The sequence below is a fragment of the Dendropsophus ebraccatus genome, chromosome 4 (genome assembly GCF_027789765.1).
Source record: "Dendropsophus ebraccatus isolate aDenEbr1 chromosome 4, aDenEbr1.pat, whole genome shotgun sequence".
In the NCBI taxonomy this organism is placed as follows: domain Eukaryota; kingdom Metazoa; phylum Chordata; class Amphibia; order Anura; family Hylidae; genus Dendropsophus; species Dendropsophus ebraccatus.
The window spans coordinates 143,526,635-143,541,843 of record NC_091457.1 but is presented as its reverse complement, the minus strand read 5'-3'; the positions used below and the strand labels follow the sequence as shown (position 1 = coordinate 143,541,843).

The 15,209-nt window shown below is 44.0% G+C and overlaps 1 protein-coding gene across 1 annotated transcript; it reads left to right on the top strand.

The window, feature by feature from the left end:
* Positions 1-3,797: 3,797 nt before the first annotated feature.
* On the top strand, positions 3,798-13,242 carry POLR3H (RNA polymerase III subunit H). Its single transcript, XM_069968926.1, has 7 exons — positions 3,798-3,877; positions 6,053-6,181; positions 7,951-8,047; positions 9,698-9,784; positions 10,546-10,609; positions 11,325-11,532; positions 12,934-13,242. The coding sequence occupies exons 2-7, from the start codon at positions 6,071-6,073 to the stop codon at positions 12,985-12,987; spliced, it is 621 nt and encodes a 206-aa protein (XP_069825027.1). The 5' UTR covers positions 3,798-3,877; positions 6,053-6,070; the 3' UTR covers positions 12,988-13,242.
* Positions 13,243-15,209: the final 1,967 nt, after the last annotated feature.

Genomic DNA, 15,209 nt, shown 5'->3' with positions numbered 1-15,209 from the left:
GCGAGAATTCCGTAGTGTGAACCCGCCCTATATGGGCACCATGGGGGACATTTATCAAGCATGGTGTAAAGTGAAACAGATTCCACCTTTCATTTTCCAAAGAGTCTGTGAGGAATGAAAAATGGAATCTGATAGGGGCAACTGGTTGCTAGGGGCAACTGGGTCAGTGTCACTTTACACCATGTTTGATAAATCTCCCCACATGTCCCTAGAAAACATCTGATAGACAGGGGTGCTAGGTGTCTCCCAGGCTCATGTCCAGCTTGGTAGTGTATTGTGTGGGAAAACCGCATGTTTCACCACAAGTCACCACCAATTTACAATGCGGTCTTTGACCATACGGTTTTTCCTGGTATAACATGTTAAAGATGTGTTAAAAACTTCACCACAAAACCACAATAGAACACAACTGGCCGAGCGACACACTATGTATGAGGGAACCCGGCCTAAGCTGAGGTGCACTGTTTTTTGTTTTTTTTTTTTGGGGGGGGGGGGGGGGGTTAGACAAACACTTTATTACTGGGATAAGAGGCTGCAGAAGGGAGGAGAGGGGACGTGGGTTGCCTTGGTGATGTATGCTGAGGAGAGCGGATGATGGTGCTCAACACAGCGCCATTACAGCGCACCACATTAATTACATATACACAGCTCCGCACATCACACACACAGCTCCGCACATCACACACACAGCTCTGCACATCACAGACACAGCTCCGCACATTACATACACAGCTCCGCACATCACATACACAGCTCCGCACATCACATACACAGCTCCGCACATCACATACACAGCTCCGCACATCACATACACAGCTCCGCACATCACATACACAGATCCGCACATCACAGACACAGCTCCGCACATCACATACACAGCTCCGCACATTACATACACAGCTCCGCACATCACATACACAGCTCCGCACATCACATACACAGCTCCACACATCACATACACAGCTCCACACATCACATACACAGCTCCGCACATCACATACACAGCTCCGCACATCACATACACAGCTCCGCACATCACATACACAGATCCGCACATCACATACACAGCCCCGCACATCACAGACACAGCTCTGCACATTACACACACAGCTCCGCACATCACAGACACAGCTCCGCACATTATATACACAGCTCCGCACATTATATATACAGCTCCGCACATCACAGACACAGCTCTACAACATGCACATTAGCTCCATAGTCCTAAACCATATGCAGCAACTCCCATACTGCTGTGTGCTGTGCACTGTCCACCCAATGTAGACCTGTGTGTGACCTGCATGATGCTGAGCTGTACGTGTAGCCAGAGTGATGCAGAGCTGTGCGTGTATAACCTGCATAATTCAGAGCTCTGTTTGTGTATGACCTGCATAATGCAAAGCTGTGTGTGCTATGCCCTGGCCCTAGGGGCCACTCCGCAGTATAGATGGTGCTAACAGGCAGGAACCAGGGCAGCTGTAGGATATAGGGTTGTCACGGTGTAGGCACGAGGGTGATACAGCTGGAAACCGGGCTCCTGACCATGCGGGAATACTGGGCATGCGATTCTTCGTTGTCCTTAGTCAGGGCACCAATTATCAAACCAATGCCAAGGTTCAGAAACAACGGTAGTTGTATATTTATTGTAACGGTGGTAACTAGTAGCAACAGTCTCTCCGGATGCAACCGGGAATAAGGCAATCTTGAATAAAGCGGAATAATGGGTGATGCTGCAATAGGCTGTGAGAGTAGCGTGCTGAATGATGGGAGTAGTAGTGATACTGAAGCTGAGATGCTGGGTGGAATGAGACTTGAATGAAATACTTGCTGTTGATGATTAGAGAAGATGATGATGAGAGGAAATGAAGAATGACTGAAGAATCGACACCCAGATGGGTAATCTTGAGACTTGAGACAGGAACACAGCCAGTGGACTGAAGCAGCAGAGCACATGCAGGCCTCTCTCTTAGCAAGGAGAGAGGACAGACACACAACCTATTCCCTTGATGGTAGGGAATAGACTCACAACTTGTCTCCTGAAGGTGGAGGACAAGACTAGACTGCACAGGAACAGCAGAGCAACACACCCTATCCCCTCTGGGGCAGGAGATAGACTGAGGTAGAACAGGAAGTCACATGGTAACCCCAGCCAAAAGCTCGATGACCATTGGTGTTACCATGGAAGCAGGGCACAGTCACGTGACATCCAGCCATTGCATCATCACACCATTAGGCAAATACAGAGAAATATACATGAGAAGTACCATACTTGAACACTAGGAGGCGACATAATACCATTAGGCACTGATACCTGAATATACATGCAATAAATGAATGGAATAGCAGACCTGAATACTGAGAAGGGTGACACAATACACCCAGTTTGCAGTGGACCATAGCTTTCCAGAACAGAACTGGTTATAATAAAAGTGTGAGCATGAGAAGGGCTGTTCTGAGACACTGCATGTGTGTGTGTGTATGACCTGCATAATGCAGAGCCGTGTTTGTGTATAAACACATGATTTAGAGTTGTGTATATAACCAGGATGATGCAGAGATGTGTGTGTATAAGCACTTGATGCAGAGCTGTGTGTGTATACCCAGAATGATTCTGAATACAGTATGTAACATGCATGATGCAGAGCTGTGTGTGTATAACCAGGTGATGCAAAGCTGAGTATGTAACGTGCATGTAGCAGAGCTGTGTGTATAACCAGGAGGATGCAGAGCTGTGTGTGTATAACCAGGATGATGCAAAGCTGAGTATGTAACATGCATGGTGCAGAGCTGTGTGAATAACCAGGATGATGCAGAGCTGAGTATGTAATGTGCATGTAGCAGAGCTGTGTGTGTATAAGCAGGTGATGCGGAGCTGAGTATGTAACGTGCATGTAGCAGAGTTGTGTGTATAACCAGGTGATGCAGAGCTGAGTATGTAACGTGCATGGTGCAGAGCTGTGTGTATAACCAGGTGATGCAGAGCTGAGTATGTAACGTGCATGGTGCAGAGCTGTGTGTGTATAACCAGGATGATGCAGAGCGGAGTATGTAATGTGCATGTAGCGGAGTTGTGTGTATAACCAGGTGATGCAGAGCTGAGTATGTAACGTGCATGTAGCAGAGCTGTGTGTGTATAACCAGGTGATGCAGAACTTAGTATGTAACATGCATGTAGCAGAGCTGTGTGTGTTTAACCAGGTGATGCAGAGCTGAGTATGTAACGTGCATGTAGCAGAGCTGTGTGTGTATAACCAGGTGATGCAGAGCTGAGTATGTAATGTGCATGGTGCAGAGCTGTGTGTATAACCAGGTGATGCAGAGCTGTGTGTATAACCAGGTGATGCAGAGCTGAGTATGTAACGTGCATGTAGCAGAGCTGTGTGTGTATAACCAGGTGATGCAGAGCTGAGTATGTAACGTGCATGTAGCAGAGCTGTGTGTGTATAACCAGGTGATGCAGAGCTGAGTATGTAACGTGCATGTAGCAGAGCTGTATGTGTATAACCAGGTGATGCAGAGCTAAATATGTAACGTGCATGGTGCAGAGCTGTGTGTGTATAACCAGGATGATGCAGAGCTGAGTATGTAATGTGCATGTAGCAGAGCTGTATAGAGCAGGTAGCACTGATGTGGGTCCTCAGGCTCCTGGATCACACACAGCTCTTTACCTAGGACCAAAATGGAAATAATCAAGGGAGAAGGCACATTCCACCCCTCCTGCAGCAGAGCACACAGCAGCCTGACTCCGCCCACACCAGTGGACTGATCACATGACTGTGACACTGTGACGTCATCACCACAGGTCCTTTTACTTCCTAGGATTCCGCATCTACATGAAGCTTGTCCCACGTGTAGCTGGAGGTTTGCGGTACCGCAGGTATGGAGGCGGCTGCTGTCAGCTCCTGTCTGAGGGATCCTCCTCTGTTATAAGTTATTAGCTCCAGGTTATTGGAGGGCAGACGTTGCCTATGGCAACCAATCAGGGTACAAGTACAATTTTCCAGTTAGTATATGAAGACGTAAAGCAATGCCGTGATTTCCTGCCCTGATAGAATAGTGTGGTGTGTGTCTAGAAACAGCGCCACTCTTGCCCATTGGTTGTGGCTGGTATTGCAGCTAATGTGATTGTACTAATGTTATTGTGGCCACAGGAAAACATTAGTTTTGAACTGTCAGGGGGTCTTATTACACTGAGCAATTATTAACGATAAATGATTGCAAACGAGTTTGTTTATCGTTAACCTGAAATCATTCACCATATTACACAGAACGATAATCGTTAGTTATGATCGTTACTATGATTGTTTGTTTATTCTTTCTGATCCCAGAAAAACAATGAACAATGTGCAATTACACTGAACGATTAGTGAAAAAATGCGGAACTTGAACGAACGTGGAATTACGGCGAACGATTAACGATAATTTGAGGTTCAGATCAATATCAACAATCAATGACATACGAACAGTTTTTCGATCGTTGTCTGCAATTACACAGAACGATTATTGTGTAAATTCGAACGATTTAACGATTTTTCGCTTGATAATCGTCCCGTGTAATAGGGCCCTATTACACAAAGCAATAGTCTGCTGAATGTAATAAAGACAACGATCATCGGCTGATCTTCGCATCGATATGCGTAAGGCTGTGTTTACATAGAGAGATTTATCCGACAGATTTTTTAAGCCAAATTCAGGAACAGACTATAAACAGGGAACAGCTCATATAGGAAAGATTGAGATTTCTCCTCTTTTCAAATCCATTTCTGGCTTTGACTTAAAAAATCTGGGTAAACACAACATAAGAGCCAAGCGTGGTTGACGACTGTGTAAAGAATATAATTAAAGGGGTTATCCAGCGCTACAAACACATGGCCACTTTTCCCCCTACTGTTGTTTCCAGTTCAGGTGCAGTTTGCAATTAAGCAAAAAATATTATGTTAATTTGTTTTCCCTGAGACCCATTGGCATCACGACAGAATGGGGTATATTCGCCCCTGCGAGCCCCTGGGACGAAGGAATCTTTTAATGAAATAATCAATCAATCAATCAATCATTTTAATCCCCTCCCACGGAAGTATAAGTAGCCCCCCCCCCCCTTACATAGTCAGTCTCATAACAAGAACATAGCAGGGAGGGAGTCTTGTGATGCCAATGGGTCTCAGGGAAAACAAATTAACATAATAATTTTTGCTTCCCTAGCGTCCCATTGGCATCACAACAGAATGGGGAACTAGCAAGAAAAAGTCCCCTAGGGTGGGTCGTCTATAGAGGCAGCGTTGAGAACAGCCCTGGCGAAGGTCGTTCTTGCTGAAAGATTTTCTTCAATCCTATAATGTCTGCGAAGTGAAAAAAGACTGACTATTTGGGGGGGGGGGGGGCTACTTATACTTCCGTGGGAGGGGATTAAAATGATTGATTATTTAATTTAAAGATTCCTTCGTCGCAGGGGCGAATATACCCCATTCTGTTGTGATGCCAATGGGACGCTAGGGAAGCTCCATTTACTTCAGTGGAACTGAGTTTCAAAACCCCACCCAATCTGGAGACAACAGTAGGGGGAAAGTGGCCATGTTTTTGTAGCGCTAGATAACCCCTTTAAGTATATACTTACCTGTCTACGCTCCCTGGTATCTTCCTTGCTTCTTCCTGCTGTCCGCAGCTGCCCGTGAAGCTTCTGGTGTATGAAGTGACAGGCCAGGTAGCCAATTCCACCGGCCGCGGAGATTGAAACAGTTTCCCCGCTCCCACTCCAATACAGGGCTTCCCCTTTCTTTTAGCCTCTGTAATATATATGACATGGAAAGACTGAGACTTCTCTTCTTTTCAAATCCATTCCTGGCTTTGGCTTCAATAATCCGTCAGATAAATCTCTGTATAAACTCACCCTAGACTCCACTGAAAGATGATGTCAGTGGAAAAAGGGTCAGGAATAATGGTATTTCACCGCCCACACCCTTTGTTCTCTGCCTCCCCTTCCCAATAGAGAAAACAGGAACATTGAGCACATATTTACTGCTGTTTAGTGACCTTTTGTATTTTTCTCTACCTGCAGGCTTTGTCGGCTTCCACCATGTTTGTCCTGGTAGAGATGGTGGACACGGTGCGGACCACTCCATGGCAGTTTGAACGCAAACTAAACGACTCGATTGCTGAAGAACTAAACAAAAAATTGGCCAATAAGGTAAAATATAGTGGAAGATAAATGGTCAAAATAAGGAGGTCCGGTATCAGTCATTCCTAACCTTGCAACGCTTCACGTCCGGCCTTCATGCTCAGTCTGACTGATTGTAGGAGATGGCCTCCATTATAAGTCTATGGAGCTTGTCTCGCTGCTCGATCCAGGTGGTCTTAACAATGAGACCCTGGTTAATGTTAATTTTTGACGTATCAGTAATTGGTATACATAAGAGATGGGGAACCTTTGGCCCTCCAGCTCTTGCAAAACTACAATTCCCACCATACCTGGAGAGCCAAAGCTTTGCTTTGATGCAAACAACCTCCAGCTCCAGACTACACGGATTATGGGGCGCAGGTCCAACTTGAGATCGAGGCACAGTGAGTAATAAAAATATATATTTTATTGTGGAGACTCAACGCGTTTCGGAACCGCACCGGTTCCTTTCTCAAGAGTCATGCCATGACTCTTGAGAAAGGAACCGGTGCGGTTCCGAAACGCGTTGAGTCTCCACAATAAAATATATATTTTTATTACTCACTGTGCCTCGATCTCAAGTTGGACCTGCGCCCCATAATCCGTGTAGTCTGGAGTTGGAGGTTGTTTGCATCATTGTTTCCTGTTGGATATCGGGAGTGGCTGCGGTCCTTGATATATACGCTGCAGAGTGTTGTGCCTCCCTTTGCACAACCACATCAGGTGAGGGTTGCCGTGCACCCCTATCCCTTTTTCACCTTGCCCTTCTGATCCTCGCCATGGAGCGCTGTCGCCCTTTGTTTTTTCTAAAGCTTCGCTTTGGCTCTCCAGGTATGATGGGAATTGTAGTTTTGCAAGAGCTGGAGGGCTGAAGGTTCCCCATCTCTGGTATACATGCTCATGCAAGTTCTTTATTAGGACCTCCCAATTGAAACCTAAGCCCAGAAGCCTGCCAACCTGTCCCTATACCATCAAATACACTTCCTAGTTCAGTAAAATCCTGTAGTGTAATGTTGAATTTCTAAGGCTGGAATTACCTGGTGTATCCCCATAGAACACCCTGGTTTGAGACCTGATAGAAATATAGGGGGTCATAAGCTGTTGGCCAAATTATCATTTGGACAGTTGTTCCTTCTGACTCCACTATACATATGAATGCTGGGTTTGGCCAATGTCCATGTGTTCTCATTATTGAGAGGGGAATGAGCTGCTACCAGACACCTCCAGTTATGGCTTATCTCCCTCAAGGACAAAAGATTGTGCCCTTACCAGTAATTTCTGATATTCTGCTAAGGATCAACTAAAGGTGCCAATAAACCATTATAAGATGGGGGCCTCCAGACTCTCCCCTACTAGCACTTGCTCTTTGCTGCAGCATTTTCTGTTTTTTATTTCCCGACTCTCCTCCAACAGATGACATTGTTGGAGAAAAGGGTTGGACGTGATGGATTTTCACTGCCTGACCCTTTTGTTCTCAGATGGATAAGCCAGCACCAGAGCAGTCTGGCTGTGGCTTACCCGTCCCCAGCCAATACAAATGTTCATGTGTAGGGGGAGATAAGCAGCTGACACTTATTGAAGGTGTAAAGCAGGGATGGGGAACCTTCGGCACTCCAGCTATTGCAAAACTACAATTCCCATCATGCCTGGGCAGCCCAAGCATGATGGGAATTGTAGTTTTGTAACAGCTGGAGGACTGAAGGTTCCCCATTCCTGGTGTATAGGCATCTTCTGAGAACTGTGAATGCGTAGGCCCATAGTGGGACCTGTAGTAATTCCGCCTTGCTCTCTATAACCAGGTTGTGTATAACGTGGGTCTGTGCATTTGCCTGTATGACATCACTAAGCTGGAGGACTCCTACATTTTCCCTGGTGACGGAGCTTCTCACACCAAAGGTTAGTCCTGGATGTTATCGTTTTCTTCCTCTCCTCCCTCCCGTGTTTACCTGTAGCCTTATGCAGCTACTCTGCTCAATAATAAAAATGATCTCAGCCTGTCAGATTCCTATATATATTAAAGGAAGAATAGACATTTAAGGGGAGATTTATCAAACATGGTGTAAAGTGAAACTGGCTCAGTTGCCCCCTAGCAGCCAATCATATTCCACCTTTTATTTTCCAAAGAGTCTGTGAGGAATAAAAGGTGGAATCTGATTGGTTGCTAGGGGCAAATGAGCCAGTTTCACTTTACACCATGTTTGATAAATCGCCCCCCTTAATCTGCAGGATCTTGTCTTTATTTCTGAAGATGGTGTAGAATGAGGTTACTATTACATGAGGCCGTTACCCATGGGCCACCTGGATATCGATCGTCAGAGCAGCCCCTCCCGCAGCTGCCTGTGCCCCCCCCCCTCTCTGTGTGTATAATAGCGCCGATAGCGGGCGGGGAAGGAGGAGCAAGTGAGCGCTGATCCGACAGGTCGCTCGCTTGCTATGAAATACCAGGCTGTTTCCTGGTTTTGTGTTGCCATATTCCAAACTTTTATTTTTGCGTTAATGCAACTATGTGAGGATTGTTTTTTGCGGGATGAGCTGTGATGGTACCATATTTGGGCTAAATGCTATTTTTTTTTGTCACTTTTTGACTACTTAAACTTCTGTTCCTCAGTTTAAAACACAACTGGAAAAAGCTATTACAGAAACATGAGGCTAACTAAGCTGGCTATGTGCTGAAATATCTCTCTGGGCACCCTCTAGATCAGGGATGGGGAGCCTTCCACCCTCCAGCTGTTACAGAACTACAATTCCTATAATCAAAGCTAAAGCTTCGGCTGTGCAGGCATGATGGGAGTTGTAGTTTTGCAACAGCTGGAGAGCCAAGGTTCCCTACCCCTGTTCTAGATAATGTGCCATTGCCATACAGGTATAAATGAGGTTGTCTTGGAAAAAGTCATACTTAGCCACGCTGTCGGAGCTGTGGGAGACATGTCAGTGATGTATACTTACCTGTAGTGATGAGCGATTCGCTTTGTTCCTACTGTAAATTTGCTCATCACTACTTACCTGTCATGCTCCACTGTCGGTTCCTAGGCCGTTCTGTGGGTTGCTGTCGGTGCTTTGATAACATCCATTTCTGGTGGGAGCATCACGTCATTGGATGCTTTCAAAACGCTGACAGCAGCAATACAGCAAGCGAAGGGTAACAGTAAGCCCTGCAGCTGTTGGGATGAGAGGGATGCCTCCACCGTGTATAGATATGCACATTGTGTAGAGGCTCACAGCCTGCAGGTACACAGCTCAAACTTTCTCTCTCTTCCCTCCTCTCCTGCTCAATGCACATAGTATGGCTCACACTTCCTGTGTTATGTCATCTTCAGGCTGTTACTAGAGACAGATTTCCCCTAACAACAGGCAATGGCAAGCAGATTGCAGGGAAAGGAGACACCTAGTGGCCAAAACTTTAGAGCTGTTTTGTTGGGGGGTAGAGAGTCATTTTTAGTAAATTAAGTGATGTACAAAAGGTTAGCAGTCACATGGAGGGAAGTTGTTTTAAATGACTGTGACCATTTAGGTACTTGATGTCTCGTTTTTGCATGTGCCTTTTAGTCCATTTCCGATATGTTGTCTTCCATCCTTTCCTTGATGAGATCCTAATGGGGAAAATCAAAGGCTGCAGCCCTGAAGGAGTTCACGGTGAGTTCCTTATGTATGTAGGGTCCATGATGTCTAATGAAGAAAGTGATGAATAATTCTGACCTAGCTGCCGAGCTACAATCTCCTTCTCATACTAATGTGGTTCATACATTTCTCTAGTAACCCAAATACATCATATGTATAGGTATGTGAAAAAGTAGGGACGTGCTGAGTAAAAATAGAATATATTGTCACCTTAAAGGGGTACTCCGGCAATTTTTATTTATTTATTTTCAAATCAGCTGGTGTCAGAAAGTTTTGTACATTACATCTATTTAAAAAATCTCAAGTCTTCCAGTACTTACCAGCTGCTGCATGTCTTGCAGGAAGTGGTTATTCTTTCCAGTCTGACGAAGAGTTCTCTGCTGCCACCTCTGTCCATGTCAGGAACTGTCCAGAGCAGGAGAGGTTTTCTATGGAGATTTGTAACTGATCTGGACAGTTCCTGACATGGACAAAATTGTTGATTAAAATTTTTTTTCTATCTATCAGAAAAACGCCTTTAGTATCATAATTGAAAATTAGACGATATACCAATACTGTACATACATGTACAGAACACAATATATGTGACATGAGGCCTTAAGACATTCAGTGAACTTGTTTTTTATGCATCTGGCGGCCTTACCGCTCTGTTCTCTGAAGAAATGTATGTATCTCAGTGGGAAGTCGCTGTGGGCTTGTTTCTTCACTTGACATCTGTCTTATTTTGCGTCTTTGCAGACAAGACAGGGTAATAACTCACTCTCGTTCCTCCACAGTATCTTTAGGATTCTTCGATGATATTGTTATACCTCCGGAGTCCTTGCAGCAGCCGGCGAAATTGTATCCTTTCCGAAGCATCGGCGCTGTGTATAGACAGGTATATATATATATATATATATATATATATATAGTAGTATCAGCTGTATATATATATATATATATATATATATATATATATATATATATATCTCATAGGATCAGTTTATAAAATACATTAGATACATTGTAGAGAGTTATACATCCCAGATGCTCATAATCACTTAGATCATGGCGCAAAAAATGACACCCCATACAGCCCCTTAGGTGAAAAACTAAAACCGTTATAAATATATATACATTAGAGAATCTGTGTAAACCTGCATATGGTTATGTTTGGACTGACCTATAGAATAATTGTATCATGTCGCTTTTACCGTATAGTACATTACATAGACACAGGAACCCCCCAATAGTTACCATATTGCATCCTTTTTTCCAATTTCACCAATTTATATTTTCATAAATTATATTTTGGGGTTCTATCATACATGCTATGGTAGAATGAAAGACGCCATTACATAGTACACCTATTCCCGCAAAAAACAAGCCCTCACATGGCCCTGTAGATAGAAAACTGAAAGTGCTAGAGCTCTTAGAAGGGGAGGAGGAAAAAACAAAAGCGCAAAAATGAAAATTGGCGCGGTCCACTGGGTCATTTTGGGCCTGGTCCTCAAGGGGTTAATTCTTGAAAGGTTCACAGATTGGCTTGTATTTGTCCATTATACGTTTACTCCAGCGATGAAGCAGAACAAGTTTGGGTGTGGGAGTACGAAACAGAGGAAGGAGCTCATGACCTGTACATGGACATTGGTGAAGATATCAGATTCCGTGTTGTAGATGAAACCTTCATAGACACCTCTCCAACTGGACCAAGTGCCTCGGAGTCATCCACTTCCACAGCTGCAGAAGAGACGCAAAGGAAAGAAGCACCATACACGTTAGTGGTAAGAGTCATGGATAAGTAATTTTACAATCAGTCACTGTTCATTTTGCTTTAAAGTACCATTAGGAATAGTGTGTGTGTGTGGGGGGGAATTCCACTACCTTGGTGGCGGTGGTGGCATGGTCCTTTTTTCGAAACACTGCCGGTTCCCACGCTCAGCACTGTTTTCTGCTCGTGCACCGGCTCAGTGTAACAGTGTAACAATATCCCCTCAGTGACACGGCCATCCATGCCTGATTCTAATTGTTACGATGGGGGGTGTGGGGCCCATCTCCAATGCATAAAGCAGGCTGGTGAAAAGATGACAACGGCGCCAATCGCAGGAACCGGGCGGTGTTTTGGAAAAAGGACAGGGTGTGGGGAAAAAACACTTTACTACTCCTAATGGTACATTTGGTTTAAGCCATTGGAGATGCCAGATATATTTAATAATGCGTAATAACAGATGTGCGAACCAGAATGCTCTTCATTTGATTACCGGTGGCTGAAGACGTTGGATGCAGTCCTAAGGGACAAGTAAGAGATCACGGGGGGGGGGGGTCCGACCTCCATGCCCCCCAGCGTTCTCCAGATTGGCCCCCAGCTACTTTGTTTTGAATACAGCCAAGGGTACAGCACATGACTCTTGTCTCTATTCATTCTCCATGGATCCGTCGGAAAGAGAAGAGTGCTGGAGATCCCCTGGGTACGGAGGTCGGACCCCCATATCTCCCCCATGTGATCTTAGAAGTATGTTTTCATTGGAAAACCCCCTCCGCCACATGTTTCAGTTGGTTTTCACACAGCCATAATAAAGGGTCAAATGCATTAGTGGATTTTTTTTTTTTTTTTTTTTAAAGCGAAGGTACCAGCAGTAGTTGTATGTACAGGTTAGCCTGGGTTCACACTACGTTTTTGCTATCCATTTTTAGCAAAAAAAAACAAAACACAAAAACGGATGAAAAACTGATGAAAAAAATGGACGCAATTGTGTGCATCTGTTTTGATCCGTTTTTCCATTGACTTCCATTATGGAAAAAAAAAATCCATCTTTTTTAACGGACACAAAAATGAGGTCAACCAGGTTTTTGTGTACGCTAAAAAACGATTCCTTTTTTTTATTTCATAATGGAAGTCTATGGAAAAACAGATCAAAACGCATGCACAGTTTGCAAAAACGTATTGTGAACTCTTAGTTTTATGCATTTTGATAAAATTTACACAAAATTGCATGGAATCATTTAGATTCGGATAGTTGTCACTACATTGATTTTGTATTGGGGGGGGATTAGTATACATTTTAGGATATAGGTTTTATATGGCAAGTGGAAAAATTGTTCTGTCTACCAGAGGTGTCCAAAACCCGTCTGTATTATAATAAGTGTAATTCTTAAATCTCGGCTTTTGTTTCTTTTTCTCTTAGGGCTCCATAAGCGAGCCTGGTCTGGGGCTTCTTTCCTGGTGGACAAACAACTGAAGGTGAAGAATTCTATTAACACCTTTCATATTTCTCCGACTCAAAGAAACTTTGGTTAAACAAAACAGGTTATCAGGATTATTACATCTATGATCACATTTATGCAGGAAAAAGGATCCAAAGACTTGTGAATTGGAAGACATTTTGGATGGACTCTTTGTAGATGAAATGCTTTCTACCACTTGTACAGTTTGGGAAATCTGGTATCACTTGTAAATTAATGTTGAGTAGTATAAAATGATGGAATGCTTTATATTTAGGTATTTTTACGTCTTGGTACAAGTACCAGTTATTGCAATGGTGTGTCTTTTTTTTTTTCCCACCTTTTGTCTTAAGGGAATATTCCAACATTAGGTTAAGGGAAAAAAAAAAAAAAAAAAAAAAGCATATAACATTGCTTACCAGAGATGGGTGAATCTGTAGCATGTTCTGGTTTTATTACCAATGGCTGCAGAAACTGGATAAAGTCCTGGAAAACATGGATACAACCTATGGCTATGTTAATATGGCGTAAGAGACCGCTCGTTTCATGACCCAGCCGGTCTCTGCAAAGAGTACTGGCCGGATGATCTTTCCGGCTGTAGTGTTCCGATGTGGGCGCATGCATGCCCGTCCGCATCAGAACTTCTCACAGCACACAATGAAGCAAGAGGCCGGAGCCGCTCACTTCATTGTGTGAACTGCCATGGGTTTCTACGGTCGCAATTCACTGAATTGCGGCTGCAGAAAACTAACATGTCAGTTCTTTGCGGCGCTGCAAGAGATCCCGGCCGGAGCGTATACGCTCCGGCCGTGATCCCATAAAAGAACATGTGGCGTGTTCACCCATATAAAGTACAACCGTTGTTGCAACAACGGCCTTACTCTTGCATAGTGTGAACATAGCTTATGGCTGCATCCATGTTTTTTAGGCAGTGTGAGGGTACGTTTACACAAAGTTTTATCTGACAGATTTTGGAAGCCAAAGCCAGGAATGGATTTGGAAAGAGGATAGATCAGTATTTCCTTTATGACCTGATCCCTGTTTATAGTCTGTTCCTGGTTTTGGCTTCAAAGATCTGTCAGATAAATCTGTCTGTGTAAACGCACCATGAGGGCTGCTTCCAAGAGTAAGGGCCCTTTTACACAGAAAGATTATCTGCCAAAGATTTGAAGCCAAAGCCAGGACTAGAATTGAAAAGAGGAGAAATCTCAGGCTTTCATGTATGACCTGATCTCTGTTTATAGTCTGTTCCTGGTTTTAGCTAATCTGTCAAATAATATTTCTGTGTAAAAGGGCCCTAATCAAATGCTGTATGCTGGGATTCTAATGAACCTCAGCTGCTCAAGACTTGCTCATCTCTATTGCTTACCTCTCTGCCCAGTACTGTATCTACTGGTTGAGCAGTTGCTCACTACTACAAATCCCAGAATGCTTTGCTTTCTTCAGCCGTTCATTACTCTCCTCCCTAGCAAGTGTGCCAGATCCCTGCCCATAGCAGTTGCAGAACATCACCTTTCACTGCAGACTATTGCACAGTGAGGTAGCAGCACCTGCTGTGTTAATGCACTGTTGCGTAATTTATTACAAGGCAACATGCTGTAAAAACAACTCATGTTACTAAAATGTTCTAATATATATCACCATGTAGCTATGACAGGGAAATAGTAATGTAGGGGCTTGTCAGAGATGGTGACATCACTCAGGGGTGGAGCTAAAGCTCAGTGACAAGATCTAGCCACACCTCCTGTGACATCAGAGGATAAGGTGTTGTCTCACCAAAGACAATAGACATTATGTAGTTTCTGCACATTCCTAGAGAATATAGAAATCTATATTTAAACACTTGTTAGACAGCTCAGTGTGGGAAGGCTCCTGCTGCAGACAGCTCCCTTACAAAACATATGATTGGGAGTTGAGTAAATGTACAGTAATAATGAAGCGAATCTGCACCAAGTTAAAAAAGGTAGCAGGCTGATAAGCCGAGTGCCGAACTAACAATGCGATTTGCTTTATTACTATTAATTTGTTCTTCTCTAATTGTGAGAGTGCAGACCTGTCCAGCTCTGTGGTACACACTGCTCAGACAACCATAGCCTCTCTGTTTCTACATTAACATACTTCATACCAATCTCTACGCTCCCTATTCATCTGCACACAGAGCATGGCTTAAAAAGAGCAGTGACAGAGCGGGGGAGTCTATATAATAAGCTATAGGGTTATACACCTCATTCTACTAAAG